Below are 27157 nucleotides of genomic sequence, written 5' to 3' on the forward strand. Positions count from 1 at the left end.
GCAGGTCTGTAACAAACTTTCCCCTTCCTTCGATATACAGTTTGAATTGACTTTTAGTCAGCAAGGATGTGAGGGCGAATGTCTGCCTTTATGCAGCTTTACTCCCAACCCTTACAGTAGCAGAGACAAGGTGACTTACAGGTAATCTATAAGAACAAGGAGCCAGGCAGGCGCCCTGGGCTTTTATTAGATCTCCGATACTTCCCAGCCCCAGCCCAAGTCCCGGCCTCGTCCCCAGATTGGCACTTGCTGGCTCCACCTAGAGAAAGGCTATGTCGCAAATTGCTCCAGACAGCCACTATGACATCCACCTGAAAACCACCTTTCCTTTAACAGGGCAGCTAGGGCAGCAGAGGATAGCAGATGTCAGTGTCTCCTCAAATTTATCCATGGAAAAGGTAAGAAAGTAATAGACGCAGGGAAAGAGCAAAATGATCTATCAGTCAGAACTTAAGGAATTTTCTGGCAGTGCATTGACCTTGAGTGCTTGCCATTGATTTCCAGTAACGCCTCCCAAACAGCGATGCGAACCCCACTGAGCACCGCAGGACCCTGATTGGGAACAGATTTCCCAAATTCCAATAGCATGCGACCTGCCCAAGATGATGGATCGTCCTCTTGTATCCCATCAATTCTCACCTGCTGCTGAGTAGGTGACACCTGGGCCAGATTTATCATCATATGCGATATCAGGTTGAGCAGCCAATCAGATAGGAGAATTCTAAACTGTGGCCCCTCCCCTCTGGAGAGCGCCATTACATTTGGAAACAGATTTATTCCTGTAAAGTGACAAGAGGAGGGGAGATGAGGAGGGACTGGAAGGGAAAGAGTAGGACAAAGAGACTCTCAGAGATAAACAGTATAAAGTGAAGGATACTGTGAGGGTTGGCAAAGCACAAAGAGTATTTTTGTTTTTTCCAAATTAGTTGACTGCACCTTTAAAGTCCACTAGTGATGTAAGCCATAACTCATCGGTCAAATCTTAACAACTACAATTGATTGACTTAATTCAAATGAAACTTTATTATCTTAATTTAGAGATTGAACTTTTTTTGTTTTCCATTTCTTTGCATTAATTCACTATTTCAAACAGTCAAACCAATAAAGCATAAATATGGGAAAATTGAAACAACCACAGCTGGTTTTAAAGTAGGAGAATTAAAGATTTGAGACATTTTTTAGGATAAATATTGCATGTAAACTCTACCAGCAGCCAGCTCCACGCCTTTGTGTTACAGTTTTAAAAAACTGGAGTTAACTAAAAGCTGCATTTCTGAGTTTAGTCACAGCTTATGTCGCATCTTGCAGTCAAGCAAAATGTCTTCTGTACGGATGACACATCCTCTGATGAAGAGGCGTCCAGCTTCACCCCCATCCCAACACCACCTCGCAACCCTTAAATTTAAGGCCGAATCCAAATTCATTCCCTACCCCTTCGGCTTCTCCCTACCCCCATATATAACCCTCAAAGCGAAGAGTTATGAAAATATTGTGTCTTCAAATCAGGAAGCTACTACCACTCAATGATCATCTATGTTGGCGCGTGGCTGCCAGCATTAAAAAATTACACAACAGCATCAGTTTTATAACTTTAAAAAGTCATGCAAAAACAAAAGGTCATTACTCACATTTAAATGCAATCTTAAATCCCACTCCAATCATCTTTTGATCTATTGTCAAAGTGTTCCTAGTGGTCTTTTAATTATGATTATGCTATTTTTTGGTAAATCAAAAAACCTGTGTCACTTTCTCGGACATAGTTTCTGCAGAGTCACAGTAGTTCATAAAAAACTCACCTCTGAGTTGTGGATAGGACTTCTGGCGTGGAGTAAGCCTGCCCACACTTTCCCTAACTCCAACCAAACAATACCAGCGCTACAAAAGTGGTGAGCAATATTAAGCTATCCGACAGTTTTGAGCCAGTTCAGACAAGGAAAGGCAAGACGTACATGGATCTATTTGTCTAGAAGTGGATGCATAAGAATGGTGCAGAGCAGTGAGCTTGTGGCTCGCCCAGCATATTTTCTAGGTCACAAATACAATCTTTTGCATCTGCTCCGGATTCACGATTTGAATAAAGAAATACTCAGAAACACAATTTTAAGCTTAATTTTTTTCATATTTGTCCTCCATAAAAAAAAATCTTGCAAGAGCATGTTAAAAACACCAAAAATCAAATCAAAGTGGGTCTTTAAGCAATCACCTTTTGAGGACACACCAGTACAGATGTGTATCATATATCAATACCTCGACTCACCTTCTTAAATATTCAGTGATGTGTCGGGGTGATATTTAAAACACATTCAGCACTTGAATTGTCTAGTAAAGTAGTAGTTTTCAAAGAAAAAAACGTTCACTTAAAAAATTATTGCTGTCAATAAATTATCCAAAGTCCTATACAATATTTGTAACTTGTGGGGGGAAAACTTTGTACATGGATCTCTTTAAAAATTAGTTACATTTTCTTTCTTTAATTTAAATTTTACCAATGTTTTTACTTATTTCACAACAGCTGAAATCCCCTTTACTGCATTTATCACCAGGTCAAGTGTAAAATACCTATAGTGTTTTGTCCTTTTAATAAATGAAATCACACAAAGTCCTGTTAAACTCTATAGATTGCAGGACATTCAACAAGAACTGAGTCCTGTCATAACCTCAGGAGGTCTGACAAATGGAAATGACTGAGAAATATGTTCAGAATGAGACATGACGGTTCTGCTAATGATGTTGAACAGCTGGAAGTTCTCCATCCTACAATTAACCTACCCTCTCAGTACCCCCAAAGCCTTTCTTTGATCCATCTGCTTTAGAAAGCCTCTCATTTTAAAAAATGGAAAAGTCACTCTGTGAAGCTGCAGTGGTTTTTCCAAGGCTCACCAGGCACATTGCTTTAGCCCTGTGTAATCCTGCCAACCCTATTCCATTAGCCACGCGGACTAAAGAGCTTAACGACACAGTCCCAACGCAGGAGAGAGGAGGGAAAAGAGACAACACAAATTTCTCAGAGCGCATGGCTGCTCAGCCAGTATTTACACTTTCCTTCTCCCTGTGCCTCTCCATCTTCATCTTGCTAAGGAGCCCAGAATGGATTAAAGATGGCATGTCTCGTGGATAAGAAGTATTACCATTCGATTTGGAGAGATTGATTCGTGGTCTCGCTGAACAGAAAACTTTGGCCACGGCCAGCGTGCCGGTGCCAAAAGCTACTGATTTGAGATGAAGTTGGATGGAGGAGGAACTTTCATTCACTCACTCTCTGTCTAGCAATGTGCTGTCCCATTTAATCCAGAAAACTACTGCTTGTGTTTAATCAGTCAATTCACTGAAATCTGTTTTGTTGCTCAGCTGTATTGTCTTAGAGAAGCACATTGGGCTTAAGAGGCTGTAAAGTAGCTTTGTACTGATCTGGTAAGTGGAGGAGGATAAACAAGCAGATTGGGAGAAGCTTGATCAATTTTAATAGTAAAGATTTGTATGTTTTCTCTCGCTCAAGCCTTGCACCAGTTAGTTAAACTGATAGACAGTTGACACAAAAAGAGGAGCTGGACATACTGATCCAATCATGGCTTTCTTTTTTGCTCTCAAATAAGATTTTTATTCAATTATAGCAAATGAATCAACTTTAAACCTGAAATAAACTCATTAAATCTTGAATTTGCTCCAAAGTTTGAGACTTGGGCAACAGAAACTTCAAACTAAAAATTTTTGATCAGTTTTTCTGTATTTGCGGCGGAGCGATAGACATGACAATGGCCTTGGATGGAAGACTTTTGTAAATGGGAGGGGGGCAGCCAGGGTCTAGTCAGACTGTCAGCCCGGGGCAGAGGGTGTGGGAGACGGGGGCAAAGGCTGCATCCATATTTCTTCATGAAGGTGACAGTGACAGAGACGCGACAAAACGAATGGCCTGTCAAAGAAAATGAGAACAAATAGTTCTTATGTTTCATGGAAAGAGGATGGTTCAAGCATCAAGAAGCAGTTTGTACGGTGGCAGAACCCAAGGAGCAACTTGTATTTCTTACAGCTGTGAACTGCAAACTGTTGAGAAAATCCCATAATTTAAGATCCTGCATTGAATGAACAAAATAAATTAAATTGTATTTCTATAGGAAGACTGTAGTTCTTGATAATTCCTTTCATAGGATTTTTTTACCAGTAAGTTTATGTAGACTGTACTTCCCCAGAAACTATTTAACTCAGGATGTACCACCAAGAGGGCTGCACGGTGACACAGTGGTTAGTGCTCTCACCACACAACCTGGTTGGGACCTTTCCATGTAGAGTTTGCATGTTCTCCCCGTGCATGTGTGGGTTTTCTCCGAGCACTCTGGCTTCCTCCTAGAGTCCAAAAACAAGCTTAATAGGTAAAATGGTTCCTCTTAAAGTGTCCCTCAGTGTGCAAGTGTAAATGTGTGTAGGAGTGATTGTGTGCCCTGTGAGAGACTGGCAACCTGTCTCTCACAGGGCACACCCCTGTCCACACCCTCACCAAAAATGTTAAGTTAATGTACAGACGCAGCGTGGGGATTAGGTATCGCTTTGGGCACGTGATGTTTTCGGTGACTCGTTCAAAGGGTAGAAAAATATATTTGATATGGCTGCCAGACGGGAGGATTTTTGTCCTGAACTTCCATTTATTTTCTTAACCCCCTCGCAGGGTTGTTGGAAGCTGTTCAGGTTACTTTTGGGCCTATTCAAGATGCATGTCTGCCTGTCTAGGATGCATCTCAGACAGGTCGCCAGTGATGGAGCCCACTAAAACGGCACCCGGGGTCCGGCTGGACCCTTGGTGGCGGCGTTCGCCAGCTCCAACTCCATGGACGCTTGAACATGCTGGCGACCTGGAATAGTGTTCTGGTGTGGTCTTGCCCTTAACTACCATCAGCTTCTAGGGTTTACAGGTTATTCCTCCAATTTATCCAACACAGTCACAATGTCATCGACCAAGAATCTAACCACCTTAGAATATGGACTTATTTCATGCAAATCATTCTGTATCACAAATAATTCTTTACTTTATAGTAAAAGTTTAAAAGGACACAATGTTTTTGACCGTGTTGGAGTATTTTATTGTAGTGCACAAGTATACAAAAACAGCTGCACAGAGGAAAACATTTTCCCATTAGCCTATCGGCAATGCTCTAGTTTAACTTTACGTCATTTTCTCAGGATAACAAACTTCCCTCTCAACATGACAGGACTGTTGAATGATGGCTTCAATTCTGTCTCAATCTCTATCTCTTCTCATAATGTGAGTCTTTTTGCAATACCGCCGCTCTTCCCCGCCTCGATTTTTTTCTTTAATTCCTTCCTCTGTGTGCCTCTCTTCACTTATTTTCTTCCTCATCATTAGTAGCTGTGCCATGTTGAGAGGAGAGTAATCTGAACTACCCGTCCCAGGGGCCCATTCCTTTACTTCTTGCTGTTGGAATAAGCGACCTATTGATTAGTTATCAGCCCCTAATTGGGCTGCGATCTCCGTCACCCTCAGATATCCCCCAGATATATGACACTCCTGACAGAGAGGTGGGTAAGGAGGCAGCAGTGAGCAGCAGCGAGGGTTTCCTCCCGCCTCCCTGCCAACTCTTTACTCAACAAAATGTCTTCCTGACCAAATGCATGCCAACTGCCGCCCACATTTCTCTCCCCGCAAAGGGATTTTCGACATCATGCCAGGGAAAGATTATTCAATCTTCCAAATTATACAGCCAGCGAGACGTCCAGCAGGATTTTCCAAACTGTGTTAACTGTGAGCGCCCATTTTCTGCCATTTTCTCATAGCAATAAACTCTGAAATTGTAATCAGAGTTTTTAAATGAAAATGGTGCGGCTTACTGAGAAAGAAACTTATATAAGCTCGGAGTAAGTACACCATTCGCATATGGATAATTGCCTGTGAGGGATTTCAATACAAATTGAGGCTCAGGAAGCGGATAAGCAACAGGAAGGGTGTCTCTGCTCCTGTGTAAGCATCCAAATCTACTGTGAGTGCGCAAAGAACCATGACTAACTCTTACTAAGTCTGTTTGTGCACTTTTAGGAAAAGCTTAAAGGTACTTTCTTCTCTTCTTCATCGTGTTCCTTTTTTGCTGTCATAACTTCCTTTTCCCTCCCAAATGATATGTTGCTCTCAGGACCTCTCATTTTAAGTCTAAAGTCAAGTTTTCTTAATATTAGCACTTGAGTTTTCCACCCCTGATTTGGTGTTTTGATAGATCTGGAGCTCGGTAAGCATTTGAAGAGAAGAGATGTAGAGGGGGCTTGTCCCTGAGGCTTCCACAGACAGACAGAATATGTCAAACCCTCCATTTAGCAGCCAGATTAAAGTTTATCCAAACCCGCCCCCTGCGCCTCAGCTCCATGTGTGTCTCTCCCTCAAAACCACATTTGATAAAGATCTCATTTCAACACTCAATATTGCCGTAATCAAAACTCCACCAGTTACATGAAGCTTGTTCATCATCCCACTTCACTCAACCCTCAGTCAGTAACAATCAACCTCCTCATGCTCTCTCCTCCTTCTCTTTCCCCTGCTGAAGCCACCAGAGCTGCATTTGTCTCCTGGCATTTATCTAAAGGAGACGTAAAGGATTAAAGTTTGAGGCCGTGGTGTTCTGTGGGCTGCTTTGTTCTTGCATCTCGCTGTGTGACAGATTACAGAACAACGCAGAGAGATGTGACTTTAGTTTGTCTGCTCTCTCAGGCGCTCCACCGCTTACGTGTTAAATGATTCTTCAATTTCTGCAGAACAGATGAGGGGATTATCAGAGGGAGGGTTGAATTAATATTTACATTCATCTGCAATCATCCTAAATCACACTGCACACAGCAGTATTTACATTGTCATCTTTATTTTCTCTTTGGATGAATTGTTTAGTGTCTGTTGAGAAATTAAAGTCTGTGGGTTCTGCATGCTTCATTCTTTACTGTAAAGCAATAAAAGTCTGTTCCCCTACATTTTTCATAGAGATGGCAAAGTATGTAAAAATTTCGACACAAAAAGTAAAAGAATTGTTGTTTGAATTTACTCTTTTCCTTCCGTTTTTGGTCACGGCCAAAGCAATAAACACACAATTTTTTCAACTGTCATAGTGATCATGTAGTGCTCATTCCACCTAACGTGGTTTTTAATTTCTGTCATATTCACAGTCTATCTTTCTTGATATAATATAATTTTTTTTTAAGGTATTTTTATTTACACATTACAGCAATATAACAACTTTAGCCATAAGGACCATCATTAAAGAAAAACTTTTTTTAATGATTGTATTACCTGGTATTTTCAATTTTAAACTTCTATTGTCTCTTAATATGGGAGTGTTTTTATTAGAACATCTTTAGTGAATGAAGTAAATAAAGTTCACATTTATCCATAATGTCATGATTTATTAAATGACGATTTATCGTATTTCGGGCAGATACTCGCTGCAGTGGTTTACAGATAAATAATATAGGGCGGTTCAGTTAATTAACTCACCTGCTCAGCGTCCTATTTAAGCCAGGTGCGCAGTTGTTCATTCTTTCTTACCTTCAGCGCTCATTCTTCGCCCCACCCTCCTCCCCGGCTTCCACCTGTGGGCTCCGTAAAGGGGGGTTTTGTTACCCGAAAAGTTTTATGGAAATTTTATGGAATTTTATGGAAGTTTTATGGAATTGAACGGAGCCTTATGCCAAACGAAAATATGTGAATGCCAACTTAAAGAATGTGGAAAAATGTCAAATAAATATTTCTTACTGCAAGAGTTGTCTGACTGAAATATCATTCAAATTGTTGTTTTCCTTAGAATTTGTAAATCCATATTAGCAATAATATGGTTTTATAAACAATGATTTATCTACATGTACAAAAACCGTTAAACTAACATTAAATTAAATGTCTTCATAAGAAAAATGTGCAGAAAAAAACAGTAAAGATCTAATCCAAATGGACTTTTTCTCCAACAACACAAAACTATAAATAACCCTGCAAAATTAAATATTTGACCTATGGTTGTTGATCTTTTTTTCATTTTGGAGAGGAAAAATCAAGCTCTTTTACTGAAATCCAGAAATAATAATTTTCTTCTTCCTGTTTCTGGAAAACACCTTATATTAAAGTAAATGTTACCATGAATGGGTTTTTAGAGAAGAAATGTCCAGAATGGAAAGTGGTTATATTAACCACAGAGCTTGTGACTGTAGTTTAGCAGGGACTTTTCTGTACAACTGAAGAGGAGGCGGGCTCCATGCAAACCTGACATTCATGAAGAGAAGGAGGCGGTGCAATGCGAGGGGGAAAAAAGGCTACCTGCACCTCCTCTCTGTAAAAGAGTGTAGTTGGACTCTGACTAATGGGGAATCTCTTTATGTATATGAGTCACATTAATAACAGGACAGCGGACACGGTGGACATTAATAATAGCAAACAGTTGCAGAGAGCATATAGCACACTGCTTATACCAGCTACATCAATAACAACTCATAACCTTCAACTGCAACATGAATCATTGTGCCATGTGGACACTTGGAGTCAGATGAGCAAACACTGTGCATAAACCTAGAAATAGAAAATACTTTGAAATGCTTAATATGTCCATATGTGTCTGCCTGTATGGTAAACTATTAGAAACTATTAACTTTAGAGGTACACATATTACTTTTTGTGAACACTGATTTAGTTCCATTTGCCCCTTCACTTGCTGGGAGATGCATGATAGAAACAGGTAATTAGGCCAATAATGAAGCTGTGTGTGTCTAATGAGAGAAGACGAGCCCTGGTAGAACACATTAATGGCTAATTGTTGATGTGTGGATTTTCGATCATTTTATTGAGAACAGAATGTTCACAGGTTAGTTCCTTGAAGACCCACTCCGATGATAATCTTGTTTTGGGTGTTTTTAACATGTTCTGTAGCATTTTCTTGATGATGAGGGGCATATATGAAGTAAATAAATCTAAAATTGCATTTCTGATTATTCTGAGGGAATTAGGTCTAGAGTTGGGGGTTAGGGTTAGGGTTGGGGGTCAGATGCAAAAATGCCATTGGAAAAAGCTTATAACAGTGACATAGAAGTTACTATGGCAAGCCACAAGCCCCTGCTCTGCTCCATTCTTGTGGATCCACTTTTAGACGACTAGATCCATGTATGTCTTCATTTTCCTCGACTGAGCTGCCATCTGGCTCAGAACTGTGCCACTGAATAGCTCCGATATTGCTCACCATTTTTCTTGCACCATTAATGTTAAGTTGGGGGTGTGGGGGCCTTTAAGCTAGCAAAAGAGGGTGTATACAAAGTGATGATGAGAAATAGGAGCAGGCTTACTCAGCGCTAACGGTCTGAATTTCTAATAAACTCCTGCAGCTCTGCAGAAACTATGTCCTAGAAAACGACTGTTTTTTTTGGTTGTCATTTTTTTTTTTTGGGCAAAAACAGCATAATCATAATCAAAAGATTACTGAGAAGACTTTAAAAATATATCAAACGATGATTGAAGTGGGACTTTAAATTGACGTTAACCAGAAGGAAAAAAAAAGCAACTAGTCAGAGCAGCCAGGGAGCAGAGGAGACTACTCGAAAGGTTCTTGTGATACTCCCACGCCGTTAGAGGCGATAACTAGATGTAAAGAGGAGAGTTTGACACATGCAAGTCTGCCCATTGTGGCCAATTAGCAGGTTGAAGGATCCTTCTGGCAGACCACACAGTCAGGGTGATGCAGTATGCTGATCTTACTCATCCAACCATTTGATTGAGAATGTTATGTTTGTATTTGTGTTGCTTATGGCTCTGTAGTTTTAACACTTGTGTTGTCTTGTGGGTGAAAAGTGACCCAAGACAATGTTTAGCTGTAGAAGAAAATACCTTAACCTATCATTCCCAACTTGATACTTCATGACTTTTCTTAAAGGGGCTTCACCATTAGAAATGTTTTTTTGTGTGTGTGTATTCTTACATGTGGGCTGTACACTGGGGTACAAAGATGGTCTTCTGGGTCATTTTGACCCATGAATAAAAAAGTATTTTAACACCAGAAAAAGTTCAAGACCTCAAACACACCCACGCACAAGAAACATATTTTTTTTATAATACACTTCATAAAAAAATATAAAAAAACAAATGTTGACAAAGAAGACCAGATTGTTGACAGTTTTAAGAAGTTAGTACTTCACATTTACGTAACAGCAATAATTAACCTTTGCTGTGAAAAAAAAACTGTTATGACAGCTGGTTTGTGTTAAAAAAAAGTGCATTAATGTTCACTGGTGATCATCCTTTTGTATTGTATGACAAAATAAATTAAACTGAGTTCATAAGTACCATGATGTTTCATCATGCACTACAGATTTTAGATTGAAAATTCTTTGAGGTTACATTATTTTTGGGCTTTGGTAGTGTGGGTCATTTTTGACCCATTGGACAACAGGAGGAGTGTTAGGATCGCACAAAGGTTAAGCTTTAGATGTGGTTTTCCTGATGAGACATACAAAAAAGTAATTCTTCTTTTTAACTATTAGATATATTATTTACTTTTTTTTATAAGCTCAAGGATGTTCATGTTACTTCAAATAATCACAGTAGTACATCAAAAGTATGATCAAATGTGTTCAGCTGTTTAATTATTTCTCATTTTACCTCCATTCATAGAACACTTACAAACAGAAAAATTACAGTAATAGCTTTTAGTGGCTTCACATAATGGAAGATACCACAGTTAGTTAAGGCCCCACGAAACATTTCATTTTCAATCCTCCTAATTAAATGTGTCTCAGATGAGCCCACTGAGCCCACTCGGCTGGTTGTCCTCCATTTGAAGTGCCAGCGGAGTTTAATATATGGCATTTAACAGGGATTGAGGGGGAAAATGAAGCCTACCTCCCATTGGGAATGTAATGGATGATTATAAAGGGTAATCTTGGTAATACAGAAATCCTTTAGTTCCTGTCATTTTATTTTAGTTCTTGTCTGTTAAATGTGCTAATGACTTGGCTATTTCTGGCATGCGTCAGATTTCAAATTGTCTAAACGGAGTTATGAAATTCATATCTTGGCGATTTTTGAAATAATTTTTATTGGATTTTTTTTTTCAATAAGTGAGGTACTTCTGAATAAGATGCCAGTCCAACATTGGTCTACATAGAAACAGAAGACTACCTGTGCGCTTTTTAGACTCAGCAACCCTATTGTTTTTTGTTTTTTGTATCAGTGAGAGGAAGCAAAACAAAAGAAAAACCTCACATCCACGGAGAAAACTTGCAAAGGACACACTGGGTACCACAACCCCCTGTTAGTCCCACCACACGTCCTCATTGGCTCTCCATGGAGCATTGGAAGGAAGCTAAAGGTTAATTTGCTGAAAATAAAAGCATAGTCAATGGCATCATGCACATCAGATTATAATGGGGATATTCCTAAAAGATCTAAGAATTAATTACCTCTAATTAGCTTACAGCACCAGTAAAACCCATGAAAGTCCTGAAGCTCTGGTTATTTTTATTCCCAGGATGCACCAGTTTTCCTCTTGGGGTTAAACTGCGAAAGGTCAGACAGGAGCTCATTTATGTGCACTGTGCTTAGGCACAAACATGAGTGAAGACTCTCAAAATTACACAAGTATAGCTGCTGTCTCGGTAGACAAGTGAAACCTTTAATCTGCCTTTTCAGAAAAGTTTTCTTTATTTGTTTTTTTGTACACCCCTTTATACCTTATGCTCATCATTTGCAACACATTAAATCCAAGAATCCATTTAATTTAACATCCCCTTGAATGGAAAAAAACAATGAAGATAATTTTTGTTAACTGAACAAAAAAATAAACGCAGCGCTGTGCAACAGTGTGTTCTAGTTCCGGCCAATATCCAGCAACTTGATGCTGTCAGAAATAGGAACTCTATGGTCACTGGTGGGAGCATTCCCCAGAATTCTAGCCTCACTACATCTCCCAGCAACCCCACACACTTCCACACCTGACTCATTTCACCAAATCAATCACAACATATCACTGCACTGAGCCTCACTCAGTGCAAAGTCTTGTTTGTGCAACTCTGCCGTCTTTACCAAGCGTTATATCAAGGCCTGATTTTCTGCTCTTTTGAACCTGTTCTGCATTTAACTCTGTTTGCTTGCCGCCTGCCCTGAATCTTGCCTGGATTCTGATTTATCCTGTTTCTCCTTTGATGCTCATATGCTCGTTATTGACCCCTTACCCTGATTTAGCTTTGTGGACTTTTAGCTGACTTAATAAACCTTCTGCATTTGAAACCAGCTGTCTGCCTGTTCTTGTGACAGGTGCAGCGGACCAACATTCTACAGGCCACAATCCACTATCTGATCAGCTCTATGTGAAGGAAATGTGGTGCAATGCAGGAGGCAAATACAGACTGTTATCAATACTGACCAAGTCTCCAGACCCTTGAATAAAACAAAGCAACATGTTTCAGAGTGTCCCTTTATTGTGGCCAGTCTAAGGTACACCTGTGCAATAATGATGCTATCTAATCAGTATCCTAATATGGCTCACCTGTGAGATGGGATGGATTATCTCAAAGGAGAAGTGTTCACGATCAAAGATTTAGACAGATTTATAAACATTATTTGAGAAAATTTGTTATTTTGGTGCGGCATCCGCCATTATGTGTTCGCCAAGCCAGTCCGTTGTGGTGGAGATTGAGCTAAGCCAAAAAGCAAAGCTCTCTATTTTTCAATCTTCGTTCCAGTACTCAACTATATGGTCTCTGGTTCATGACTATTAGAACGAGGTCCCGAATACAAGAGGCCGAAATGAGCTTCCTCCACAGGGTGGCTAAGCACTACAGGCTGAAAGGCTCATTCCTCCGGAGATGGTTAGGGGTAGAGCCGATGCTCCTCCATATCAAGAGGAGCCAGTTGAGTTGGCTTGGGCATCTGGTATGGATACCATCTTGACGCCTTCCTGGGGAGTGTCCCACTGGGTGAAGGCCCCAGGGAAGACCCAGGACACGCTGGAGAGACTATGTCTCTTTGCTGACCTGGAAATGCCTCGGAGTCCCCCCAGAGGCGCGGGAGGAAGTGGCCGGGGACAGGGAAGTCAGATCAACTTTGCTTAGACTACTGCTCCCGCAACCCTGTCCCGGATGAGCGGAAGAAGAGGGGATGGCTGGCTGGTGGGCGGGGCGGCAGGAGGGAGGGAGGGAGGGAGGGAGGGAGGGATGGACAGATGGATGGATTCTTGTGTATGTAGAAAATGTTTCAGATCTTTGAGTTCATCTCGTGACAAATGGGAGCAAGATCAGGAAATGTTTTTTTTTGTTTTAGTTCAGTGTAATTGGAAATAAAGTCATGAAGGGTTAAGCTTTTCTTTTGCATTTATAACCTACTTGTGATTTTAATACAGATGTTTGACATAAACTTTTAGAATCGGAACATCTGCCTCTTCTTTGTCATAGCGGAAGTGGACTTTTTCTTGTGTTTATAATTATTTTTCACACCCCTCTAATAGTAAAAGAGAAAACATCAAACGGGGATGGCAAACTTTGCAGCTTTACTGGTAGATGCACATTTGATAAAACAGCCCCATCCTAAGCCAGGCAATGTTTCATAAACTCTGTTTAAAAACAGAGAAAAAACCTGTATAGACATGCATTGTGCTTATCTTCTTTACATAAATTGTCATTTACTTAACTAAAATGTTCAATTTGGTTAATTAAAAGCTCTAAATTGGATGCAAAACCTACAAGAACGTAAAGATATCTTTGCTTTTATGGGTGTGTTTTCTTCCTTAATCTTTCTTTTGATGGGACAGGAACATTAAAGCATGAGATGCATCAGATGAAACCCCTCACATGACTAATATGAATTCAAAAGCATCAGATGGGCTTCTGTTATATTTTCTAATGAATAAAACACGATGTTTATCCTTCCTGTCTAACATCAGGTTCCCATGAACAGTCACAGGGACCAAGAGACTATTTACTTGTGTTGGGACACCGGGGAGTGGGATTATCTGCTGGCGGCTTTGTAGTTTTCTGAAGTTTCCCCGTGTGACACGCTCCACGGAGAGTCCTGTGTGCATAGCCGGGTTTATTGTTTGTTCTCGTGTGCCACCACTCCTCCTGAGGAGCGCGCGCGCTCCGGGAGGCGCAGGAAAACACTAAAGCTCTGATCAGACATGGGATTGAGACTAAAGAGAGCAAGGCGACAGACGTTTTCACTGGAGGCCAATCCGTGGGAGAGTGGATTCAATGCACTTGCGTTTGAAGCGAGAGCATTATCGCGCGTGAAAACTGGTTTCCACTCACAGCGTGTAGTTTTCAGTCCAACCGAAAGGTGGCGACATTGGGTTTCCAAACAAGTGAAATCAAGCAGGCAGTTGGGGGTCCTTTCAAACATGATCGCCTTCCTCAATCAAACATCAGCTTCATCAGTGGTCTGATTTTGCCATAAACATCAATCCAGTCTTCAATCAGCTCAAAGCTTTACTTTGAAATTACTTTATAGAAAGAAAGCAGGGATTGCAAAAGGAGATTTAAATTAACCAAATTGTTTTTTTTGTTTATTAATTGATAGATGATTGTTTTCTTTTTTCGAATATTTGAATGCCAAATAATAAAAGAACATAGAAAGAATTAGTATTTAAATGTTGTTTCAATCTGCTTTAGAGAAAAAAATAAACATAAAAATGAATTTCATTCATAAGAAAAATCATAAACAATGTTATTATTATAATGACTGACAAAATTAGCTGTTATGGTTAGGCTCTTTAAAAAACAGTTCACTTTATGTATTTTCTACAGCAAATGTTCATATTAAGGCTACAAATGTAGTCGATAAACGTGTTTGATCGTTCCTCAAAACTTTTCCACACTATTATGCTAATTACGCTCTGTGACGAACACTGATTGGCTGGCTCTCGGTCAATTTCATATTTCAGTCCTGACGTCAGGACGCCTATAAAACTAAGCAATGCTTTTTACTCGTCGTCTGACTGATCCGCTGAAAAAAATCTATCAATTCTTGGGTGGAGTTTTTTTTTCCTCCCTTCATTCTCCACAACTGTTTGCCCGGGACACGTGCGTGAACCTCCTCAAATTGGCGCACTAATCCTAAAAGGAGCCATGAAGTGTTAAACGGTAGAAACAGAGAGAGCGTCGCTCAGACACCCGCACGCTGGGAGAGAGGGAGGAAACAGCGCTGCTCCAATGCGTCTGTGCAACACAGACTGAAGAAAAAAAAACTTATCGACTTACAAAAAGCCGCTTTCGCGCTGCGCAATTAGTGCGAGAAAATTCACCTTTTCCTTCGATTTTGAAGAAAATAAATAAAGAAATCAAGCTGGCTCAGTGCGTGTCTCAGCAGCCTACTTTGACAGGTGCTCCTCACCCCCTTTGGAGGACTGTCAACAGCAAGAGGATGGCATCAGAGCTGGCAATGAGCAACTCCGACCTGCCCACCAGTCCCCTGGCCATGGAATATGTTAATGACTTCGATCTGATGAAGTTTGAAGTGAAAAAGGAGCCGGTGGAGCCCGATCGCAGCATCAACCAGTGCAGCCGCCTGGTCGCCGGGGGATCCCTATCTTCCACCCCGATGAGCACACCTTGCAGCTCGGTTCCCCCCTCTCCAAGCTTCTCGGCGCCCAGTCCGGGATCAGGGAGCGAACAGAAGGCGCACTTGGAGGATTTCTACTGGATGACCGGGTACCAACAGCAGTTGAACCCCGAAGCTCTGGGCTTTAGCCCGGAGGACGCCGTAGAGGCTCTGATCAGCAGCAGTCACCAACTCCAGACCTTCGATGGGTATGCCAGAGGGCAGCAGTTCGGCGGCGCAGCCGGGGCAGGGGGCGCCATGGCCGGGGAGGAGATGGGGTCGGCGGCCGCCGTGGTGTCCGCGGTTATCGCAGCAGCTGCAGCCCAGAACGGAGCTCCCCACCACCACCACCACCACCACCATCACCACCACTCAGCGGCACACCATCCCTCCTCCGGATCTCAGTCCGGCGGAGGCGCAGGGGGAAACCATCAGCACCTGCGCTTGGAGGAGCGCTTCTCGGACGAGCAGCTGGTGACCATGTCGGTGCGGGAATTGAACCGGCAGCTGCGGGGGGTCAGCAAAGAAGAAGTCATCCGCCTGAAACAGAAGAGGAGAACACTAAAGAACAGAGGCTATGCCCAGTCCTGTCGATATAAGCGGGTCCAGCAGCGGCACGTCCTGGAGGGAGAGAAGACGCAGCTCATGCAGCAGGTGGACCACCTCAAGCAGGAGATCTCCCGGCTGGCCAGGGAGAGGGACGCCTACAAGGAGAAATACGAGAAGCTAATCAGCACCGGCTTCAGAGAAAACGGAGGTTCCAGCAGCGACAACAACCCATCATCCCCGGAGTTTTTCATGTGAGTTGACGCGACCAAAACTTTCATTGAGCAAACAAGGAAAAGTGAAGTTTACGCACATCTAAGACGTTGCGCGCGCTCTAATCCAGCCGTTTTGAGCATGACTTAAAAGTTAAGAACATTTTAAATGTTTTTTTTTTTAACTTTTATTGTTTGTTTTGTTTGTCTTTCACTTTAAAGATAGTCAGAAACAGCACATTTATGGGAGATTAAATGGAAAACATAATCAGGTTTATGTCGCCTTAAATTTAACATAATCATCTCGGTCTGTTGTGACCAGATTTACGCATCTTCCTCCGCTCTTCCTTAAATCAAAACTATTAAAGTTTACTTTATTAAAATTATCGATTTCAAATCACAATCTTTGTGGTAAAAATTGTCAAACTTTGCTAAATCCAAAGTTTCCCGATTTCTGTAAAGTTATCTGACTTCATGCTGCCCACGTGTGTTACTAATATTTCTCTTTTAATAAACTTGTCCATCTTCTCATTTGTCGGCCTCACCAACATTATAACATTTATTTCATAAAAGATTGAAACTCTACGCAACTCTTATCTTCATTAAAGTTGGAGCCACATGGGGACAAAATGATTCCAACTGCGTCCTCGGTATTGATTTATAGGCTCCTAAAGGCCTTTGAGTGCGTAAAAAGGTGGAGACTTTTGAGAGTATTTTTCCAACTAAACATACGAATAATTAAGATCAACAAGTGAGACTGGAGAAAAAATACAGAAAAGGACGCCGATCAAGTAGTAAAATAATTAAGGAACACGTTTTTTACGCAAAACTTTAGTTATTATTTTCTTTATTTTAACTTTGTATATCTCCTTTTGTGTTTGACATCGTCAATGGACGGAAATAGGATATCTCAGAAACGCAAAGTTCATATTTAGTTCAAAATGTGAATGATTTGTGTGTCAAAGTTTTATTCCTTGAAATTGTTTTAGCAAAAACTGTGTTTTCTGAATGTGAAAAATTATTAAAATATGCAATTTAAAAAAGACATAACATTATTCCATAAATCACCGTACTGATCGTATTTCTTTTCTTGATTTTTTTTCTTATTTTGCCTGTTTTTTTGCCCCTTTCCCTCACATTTCTCCCTTCACTCATGACTGGAAGTTACATTAAGATTATTCCTGCAATAACAGAAACATCTGGTTCTTGTCACTTTTAGTTTCTTCAGAACAATGTGGAGCGCGGAGCGCGCGTAAATCTTTAAGATAATCGAGCTCTGTTTGTGCCAGAGTAAACATTTTATTTAAAAAAATATTTTATTTTATTTATTTTTACTGAAAGTTTCTTTTAAGATGAATAGGTTTGAAATTATGTCTTATTTAAATTTAAAAAGACGGCCTTTACTTGTTGCGTAAAGAGTCCGAATTTCAGCTAAGAATCCTCTCAAAAACTGAGCCACTATTTTCCCACTTTATCGTTTTATTTAAATTTCTTCCTCTTTCCCAGAAACATGCTCATAAGGGATGTGTAAATGATTGCTTGCGTGATTGATTGAGGGTAAACTTGCCCTTTTTCCATCCGGGTCCACTTGTTGAGCGCTCCGTTTAAAACCAAGCTGTTGGATTTAATATTGGAATGTCAACAAACTGATTCTTAATTTTAGAATTTGGCGCAAATACTTGTTTTCACGAAGCTAAATTGAGGGTTGGATGTGAGAACTTTTTAAGATTATTACAAATGTGCGTTTTTTAAAGAAATGCACATTTGTAATAATCTTAAAAAGTTCTCTTTGAGGTCGGATCTCATAAAAGTCCGGCGCAGGGACGTGGTTTTGTCGGGGCTGACAGGTCCTGGAGAATTGAGCGTGGCCTGCATTGTTTCTGCGTTCTTCATCCTAAGGAGGGGAGATGAAACCCGCAGGATTCGGGTTAAGCTGCTGTACAAGGTCGTGGCCGCCACTATACAAGCTGCTGGAAACCTTTTGGGTGGAGTGTGTGTGGAGGAAAATTTCCTTTTCTCAAGTCCTTTTTTTTAGAGCGAAGCTGTGTGTTTTTGGCGCTCATAAGGACCTATTTGTTTTCTTCTGACCCCTCACTTCTGGGTCACAGTCACCTGGCCTGTGTGGCTCCCATGAAAGCCCAACCTCTCCTGCCTGCAGGAAGGATTTTCTCTGTGATTAAACAGAAGTGAGAGACAGCAAGCAGAGAGATGCTGGCTGCCTTCCTGCTCCTTTCAAATGATAAACGATCAGAGATACATCCTAGAGAGAAGAGGGCCTTTTAGTGAGCATGCATCCATTAATTTATGGCCCTCCTATCTGATTAGGTCAATATTGTGTGCAATTTAATTACATTTGTGTTATAACCCCAGAACTGGAGACAGTAGTTCTTTCATGTCACCTCTTTTTTCCTGTGAGGGCGATGGTGGGGTTGGTTTTACCCATTTGTGTTTGTCATGTGGTGTCACGGGTGGTGTTTTCTGTGTAATGGTTCGTAGGTTTGCAGTGTTTGGGCTCTGTCACTGGAGAAGGATAAGGTGGAAAATTGATGAGCATTGTGGGGGCTGTGGAAATGGCGTGGGATGCTTCTTGCTGGCGTGTGTTAAGACTTGCAGACACACCGAAGGGGCAGGAGAAGCCGTGGCACTGATTCACTTCCTGTGTTGAAGGAGGACAGAAGACGCAGGAAGTAACAGTTCAGGGCTTCCTCCTCTTCTGTCTGCAGCGTGACACAGTCGCCACCTCCTTCTCTAGCTTTTCGCTTCCTCCCATATCTTCATGCAGCGTGCACATGAACGCACGCTGCATTGTTAATCTCATCAGTATGAATTGTAATTCTATTCTCCGGCCCAGCATATTGACTTCTGCACTGTGATCATTTGCAGTCTGTCCTATGATTAGGTTATTAAAGATAATGTAGTTGTCTGCCGTCACAATATTGGCCCTCTGTAATTTAGGTCAACTATGGAAAATCACTTTGAAATTTATCAGTATTGACATTTGAATCACGGTCATGTAGGACGATTTAATGTCTCAGAATTAATAGGAAAAATGATGTGAACACTGCTCAGTGTCTGTTTGTGTGGGATTGCTCAATAGGAGTCTTTGTGCTTTAACTAGCCTATTAGATCTGTACTAATGAGCCTTTGGATGTCAAAGTGGCATATTTTTAATCCTGTTATCTACAGAAGATAATAAAGGGACAGTAATCTTTCGAAGAAGACAGTATTTTTCATGTTTTTGCAAGTACTTTTTTTATGAAAATCCTACCAAATTGTAATTTTATTGGAGCTTGGATTATCAGTGCAATTTCATTTCCAGGGGATCCCCTGTAAACTTTTTCATTTCAACATAATAAACCCACCCAAAGAGTTACACACATTGGCCAACAAAGGAGGACACACTTTCAATCTCTTCCCCTCAATCTGAATCTGCATCACCCCGCACCACAAACATTTACATTTAAAGTGATTTAAATCAGCTGCATTTGTTCCTCTGAGGATTGTTCATCATCCAGACTGGCAGTGGCAGAGCCTCGCACTCTTCTCAGTCTTCTGCATGTGTCCTGAGTTGTGTTGTTTATCTGAAACCTGATAATTTCACTTTTCTCTTCTGTTTGTGCTAAGAATGCAGCAGCTGTAAAGAAGGTTTGTCCTTCTGCAGATGCAGCTCATCGGGTAACTCTACCTTAAACAGAACCTGGACCAGCATGAAGGAAATGTCCAAACTGTGCTCAGACAACTTGAATTGTTTAGAATTGCAGTTGCTTTTGAAAAAAAAAAAGCATTGTCACAGCCTTGGGGTTTGATTGTATGAGATCCCAGATTTTTGAGGATTGAGGGTGCAGAAGCAGGCTGCTTACCAGTTTTTTTTTGTTAGTGTGGCTGTGTTCTTTTGTGTTCACCTGTGCCGCGTTGTGTTGTACAGGCAAGAGCTGGAGCCATGCCCGACCCCTGTGTGTTTTACCTGCATCTCAATGAAGCCAGAGGTGATTTACCCTTCTGCTGGAGTCAGCCTCTCGCTCAACCACTCAAACAGACATTGATCTCTTTCCTTGGCAAGGTGACCCACTGCATTGTTAGGCTGCTGCAGCCTCGCCTCTCTTTCATTTGTACCTGGGAAAGGCCTTGACCCCACACACTGTTGTGGCCCTCTGCACATGGACCTCACCACCTTCTCTGATGTGTGCTTGTTTTGGTTAACTAGAGTTTGCAACCTAAGTGTGTCCATGTTCCCGAGTACATCAGAGAAGGTTCAAATGTAGTCATTTCTGTGGCTCGGAAACTTTAGACTCTCTGCAGGCTGAAGATAATGCAGACCTGGAAGTCTTTCATGTCGATGGCTTTTGGTTTTCAGGTGACAACAGCCCTCTCTGTGCTGCAGGTCTGACACTGGCAGCTTTCATGTAGCTGCAGGGGTCAGAGTACAATTGTGCGGGTGTGAATCGGATTACAGTAAAATGAATGGTTTTCATTGTTGCTTCAAGATAGACTGAAGGGCATTAATAAACTCCTTGGGCTCATTTCTTTTTTGGTAACAAAACAACCAAAAAAAAAGAAAAATAACAAGCAGAACCTTTTCCTAAAAGATGGCTCTTAACCATTGTTTTGAATTCTCTTAACGGTACTAATATGCAATTCCAATTTTGTAGAATTGACTGAATTACATCTTAATTTCCAATTAAAAACAAAAATCTGATTATTTGCTTTGTTATTTACACGTCTCTGTGTACGTGTGGGTGTGCGCACAGATATATAGAAATGTGCAAATGTATTTTTATCTACGTCTTGCAAATGCACAGGAAGACATTTTCATCTCCTTTGATAGATACCAAAGGGATGATGACCATTTAAATAATTGCTAATTTTATCCTTTTTGATGCTAACTGTTCTGTTTTTTGCTCTTTTACCTCTCTTTTACCTGCGTTAATTGTCTTAAATAAACCTTTCATTCAATGAGTAGAATTCTTCTGAAGCTTAATTTGAACATGTCTGTTATTCTTTTCAATCAATCAAGTCCCTCCTGCCTCAAACATTGTGTAAAACAGTCATTTTTCTGCTTTTCTTCTTTACAGGACATCAAGAAAATTCCTCCATCTGTGATAGAGAACTTGTGTGTTCCAACCAACCTGGAGTTGAAGGTAACACGTTTTCCTCTGTCTCCTTCTGCACATGCTCATTTGACACAGGTTCATTAACGCATTGAACCATGAAACATAACTGTCATAAACGGTCAACTAACTTTGCGTAGCTTTATTATATAAAATTCGTACAGATATTTTAATTCATATAAACCAACTTATCCAGTAATACATTCAGAATACTTTGAATCATAAAATTCAAACTCCTCTATTTATTTCCAGTTTTTTTTAATCTTTGACACTTTTAATCCTGTTTACCTTTGTGATAATGAAAGAAAGATGGCTGAGAAATGATCAATTTTTGATTGTCATGAGTGAGTTTTTGTTCTTTATTCAAACACAGACCTAGTACTCTCGAATCAAAATATATTCCATAATGTCACGTCTTAACTGCATCTAAAAACACACACGCTGTATCTTTCAAATGTATCTTTCAAAACAGATAAAGAGTGCAACATCCTGTCCAGAGTTTGTATTGTACTGATGTATTTATATGGCCTTTATTCTTACCTCAAATACAGTTTAGTACCAGCACACCTCCTTTGTAAATATCTACTGTGTGTGTCAACAGTCTGTTTGTGACTTTGGCAGTGTGATGAGGGCTGACACACTCAGTCCTCCTGGGATGAGAGCAAAACCCTTCACCCCTGACCTCCTGATTTACTTTCATCCTCCTTTCTTCTCTTGTGCAGAAAAACAGTGAATATTATTACAGTTCATGGCTTGACACACAGATTGACGGTAGGATCTGTCTGACATTTTTGGCTGTGAAGGAGAAGGAGATCAGGAAAGAAATGGACCTGCGTTTGGCTGTGGACATCAGCAGGAAAGTAAAGGGGCTGGATGGCAGGAGGGCTCCTGGCCGGGGATGCAGACAGACAGGCAGGGTAACCAGAGGCAGGCAGTGACCTTCCCTCCTGCTTGAGGATCGAAGGCTTTATTTAAAGGCCTGGTCAATGCTGGGTGCTGCTGAGGTATCAGACTGGCAGCCAGGCGACTCATCACCACTGTAATACAACTCTCCCACGCTAACCCCCATCCCACACACACACACACAGGCGGGACAGGACACTCTCTGGACACCTCGGGTTTTATCCTGTACAGTCAAAAGACTGGACAGAGAAAACAACAGCATCAGCATCAGCTAATTTTACTGTACAGCACAAAGTATACGTTACTTTCATCAGATGCTGAGTACCAGAAATGATGTGGGGATGGTTTTTTCCACCACTTTTGGATGTGTGGGCACAGCATGGGGGTGCTGAAGGAGTTAAAGCCTGAATGAAGGCAGGCTGCTCAGAAAGGACTCTGTGTGTGTGGAGCATGTGCTTTCGTTCACACGTGTGTGTCTGCGGCTCTGGGACACCTGCGTGCTTCAGCATTTTCTGGCTGTCAGGAGCGCCGAGGTCACAGGCAGGGGAGTAGAGAGGGCACATTAGAGGAAGCTCCAGAGCCCCCCATCCACCACGCCTCACTTCAACAACCCCTTCCTTTCAACCGCTTTCGCCGCCGTCATCCCCTCTCATACCTCGCGCGACTCCACTCGCAGTGACGGGGTGAGTCGGCCACTCGTGGCGAGGGGGCAAAGGAAGGCGAGATGGTGCTGTGGCTGACAGAAGGCAGGTCAGGTTTATGTAGATACAACAGAGGAGGAAGGACATGCGCACATGCATGAAGACTCATCAATATGGAGGCCTGCAGGTGCAGTGAGGGTGGAAGAGGATGTATGTTTAAATGCATTTTAAATGAATTTTTTCCAAATAATTTATTTTCCACAGAAAACTTAAAGTCCTCATTAAATTTGGAAATAAACAAATGAAACATTTATTTATTATTAATAATAATAAAAACACTGAATGATGTAAAGGTATAATCAAGATGTCAAGGTTTCTATCTCAACAACACTAAAGTGTAATTTAGAAAACACTCATGTCTTCCACCTCGAGCAGGACAGGCTCCTCTTGCAGAGTGACACACTCAACTTTCCTCTCTACCTGGGATATATATAACTACTACAGCTGAGACTCATTACACTGGTTCAGTTTCAGTGGTGACACAGACATCATCCTCCATCCAGAAAATCCAGCAGACAGGGAGGATACGAGCTGAATGTACGCTCATTATGGGCCGTAGTCTGAGACGAGAGGAAGCAAGCATAAGTATGTTCCAAAATACAAAAAAAGAAATGAGAGGGATGGGGGGGAGTCACTCTCAACGCTTGTAAAGATACACAAGCTGAACAACTGTGTTTAGATGTGGCTTGTTTTCAAAAATGTGCTGTGTTTTTACTTCTAAGCTACAGAATAGATGACACTTGAGGAGGCAGCTTCACCCTGGAGCCAAGCCTCTGTGCATCAACCCGCTCCGCTTTTAACTTATGTTAATACTCCATTTTATCTCAGCAGTTTCAGCTCTTTAAGCCTGAATTGTGTTGTTTTATTCAAACATAATTAGTTGTGAAGCTGTAACAGTGGAGTGTGTGTCTGTGTGTGCCTCCAAGCCACTGCTGTCCCCAGGTTGCGAGTGTGTGTTCACAGCGTGAGTGAAAGAGAAACTTGTAACGAGCCGGAGGTTAGTGTGATATAATGTATTCCCCTGAACCACCGCAGCCAGCAGCCCAGGGCCTTCCTCCAGCCTGCAGCCTCCTCGTCTTCACACACATCCCAGCCTCCCAGCCTCCCCACTTCCCCGCGGTGTCTGCCCAGCGCTAGCTGCTTAGCATTGCACCCACTGTCTAATTGAATTCTAACACTTGGGCGTTAGCTCCTGATGCCATACAGATGTTAACACGGCACAATACTAACAGTCCCCAGGACGTGTTTCAACACGATTCTCCTAAAGAGAAAATCAGTGCTAAGCTCACTCTGGCAGAACATGATTTATTCAGAGCTCCAAACTATGTCTTCTGTTTCCCCTAAAGGACCGTCTTTTATAGCCATCAGCAAATCAGCACTTCTTATACACACATGGAGCACATGCGGAGTGTGTTTTCTCATGCTTCAGCGTGGCTGCATCTATTGTCCCTCATATAAATGTGTCTGCTGCTTTTTCTGCATCCATATTACTGCCGATACCGTCCATCCACTCTGCTTGACACCCTCACTTTTATTCCTTGGCTCTCAAACACTAGCTCTGGGCTTTAATGGCACATATTTCCTGGGCCCGGCTGAAACGGGATGCATCTTCTCCTTGTTAGCTTGATAAATAACTGTGCTGCTGAGAAAGTGCTGAATTTTAGCTTTCAGCCTCTATTTTGTGCTGGATGACATTAATTTTAAGTGCTGAGAGGGAGTTAACTAATACAGACAAATAAATAAGGAGGAGGGAGGGGAAGGTGTGGAGGTTCTGGAATCTTGGATGTTCCGTACCCCACCACACACTTACACACAACTCCTTGTTAGCTGTTTAGGTGGCAGCATTTGCAGATGCAATATGCGAAGCTGCAAAAAGACACAATCAGACACACTCACACTTTCTCCACCGATGCTCCTATTGTTGACCAAACTGTCAAATCCTCTCATCTAATTATAGAATTCAGCTTCTGCAAGGTGTCACTCTGTAACTCTCCGGGTCCTTCTTTATCTTCTTCCCATTCTGCCGCTCTTATCCGCTCTCTCAGTTGTCCTGAAATTTTGCGTTTCATCAGAAACAGAAATTAGTGTGGCAGTAATGCGGTGCAGGGTCGCAGCGTACAACTGCGAGGACGCAGACAATCAACCAGATTACCTTTAAGACGCTCATAAGCTGCAATTTAAATTCTAAGAATAGGGGGAAATAAAATTTAGGTGGTGGAAAAAAGGAAGTTTACTTTTTTCAGTTGCAACTCAGGAATTAAGTTATTAATTATATAATACATTTCCTAAAAGCACACACGAGTGCAGAAAATGCTGTGATGCAACAGCGTCAGCAAATTAAACTGCAGTTTTTCTTATCTTATTTTTAAAAGACATTAACTTCTCCTAAACTACACTTGAATTCCTATTTTTTTTTTCAAAACTAATGTTTTGAAAAGCAGCACTATTAAAACACTTGGGTTATTTCTTCAACCCTATTCTTGGGTTATTTATTGTGGAATATGTTTTTGGGTTACTTTTTAGAGCAATACAAATTTTGGGGGATTGTAATGGTTTTATTTTTACCAAATTTATTTTTTTTAGTAACCCAGAAAATAGTTGGTTCCTTTCATAGTTGGGTTAAAAACAACCTGACTTGGGTTATTTTTAACAAAGGAGTTTTTAGTGTGAGCAACATTTTAGCTTTCATTTTCTAACCAACATAAATTCTTGTTCTGTTTTACAGTTTTTTAGCCACGGAGCCCATGATGAATTTATGTTTAAATGCATCGTTTGTCTCACGACACCAGCAAAAACCACAGCTGTAAAGCTGCTTTACAGCTACCTTATAAAGAAAGAGTAAAAGGATGTAGGCACCATAGTAAAGCAGTACTGATCCCAACTTCTATCAGCCGAAGAAACAAAGTTCTCCTTAAACACCATCATCCACACATCGTAATACAAATGTCTTTTTGCTTTTCATTACTTCTTTTAACGTAAAATCTGCATCTGCATTTGTATGAAGTGTAAAATTTCACATGAGGCACACTTATCTACTAACACGACAAACTGGAACTAGCGACATCCCATACATTATTTTAACAATTTATGGTGTGGGGATAAAAAGGTCAGTGGTTGAGAAGTGGCTTCATGTAACAAAAAGATGCATGAACTCAGCATTGCAGAACCTTCAGTCAGCATCTTAGCTCAGCGCTATGAGGAGAAAACAAGCCGGAGTGATTCCACTGTGTGTTGGAGTGTGTGAGTCTGTGTTTGCGCTCTCTGTTTACGGGGGAACCGTAATGAAACACCTCACAACAATAGATTTACTTGGTCTATCATTATTGATCGTGCATCTTCCTCTTTTGGCCTTTGTCTCATTTTGATAAATGTCTTTTATTACCACATTTTTAAACTGGCGATGGAAGCGTGAGATGAGCTCAGATTTTGATTTTAAAGTGATGCTTTTATTAGACCAAATCTATTTTTGTCAAAACAAGGCCCTGCTCTGCAGATGCCATGCCAGCGGTGCATGTGTCTGTTTGCAGCACTGGGTTTAATTTCCAGGGTGTATTTATCACATGCTGTCATGGTGTGGTCACATGACCGCCTGAACCACTGCCAGCAATTAAGGCTGATAAATCACTCATTTACAGGAAGAGGAGGGACAGAGTCGGAAACAAGGGAGTGATAAGAGAGAGGGAGAATAATAAATGGTCCGTAACTCTTTAAAGGTATTTTACTCTTTTATTTTTAAAACGGGAATGTTGAATGCTATTGTGTTGGAGCAGTGTGGTATGAACTCTTTACCGTAAGGCTCATTGACTTCCACAGCCAGTGACCATGAGACAGATGGTAGTTGTTTGTGGTTTATTGTGATTGTGACCTAACTGCACTACTTTATTTACTGCTGAAGGAGCGTGCTCATGTGTCTTCGCGTGTGCATGCTTTTGCACTCCTGTGCATGCAAATTGGCACAGCAAAAGACAAAAGACGTAGAGGAAAATGTACGTTCAGACCTCGAGAAGACACATTAAAACGCTTTGACAGTTGTTGTTTTTTTTGTTTTTTTAAATAAGGTAGAAGTTAAACAAAAAAAATATCTGATTTTGGTTCTGTTCATCAGATATTTGAAAAGTAAATGTTTTGCTGATGGTAAAACTC

At 41.2% G+C, this 27157-nt stretch overlaps 1 protein-coding gene across 1 annotated transcript in view; it reads left to right on the forward strand.

Moving 5' to 3' along the window:
• The first annotated feature begins 13262 nt into the window (after positions 1 to 13262).
• The window catches only part of LOC144981241 (transcription factor Maf-like), a 45254-nt gene continuing 31359 nt past the window's right edge, over positions 13263 to 27157 (forward strand). The window contains exons 1-2 of the mRNA XM_004069693.5: positions 13263 to 16344; positions 21375 to 21440. Of these exons, the coding sequence (XP_004069741.1) occupies positions 15368 to 16344; positions 21375 to 21402 (1005 nt within the window). The 5' untranslated portion in view covers positions 13263 to 15367 and the 3' untranslated portion in view covers positions 21403 to 21440. The remainder of the gene's footprint in view (positions 16345 to 21374; positions 21441 to 27157) is intronic.

Source organism: Oryzias latipes, chromosome 6, assembly GCF_053564925.1.
Source record: "Oryzias latipes strain Hd-rR chromosome 6, Olatipes_Hd-rR_3.1".
Lineage (NCBI taxonomy): Eukaryota > Metazoa > Chordata > Actinopteri > Beloniformes > Adrianichthyidae > Oryzias > Oryzias latipes.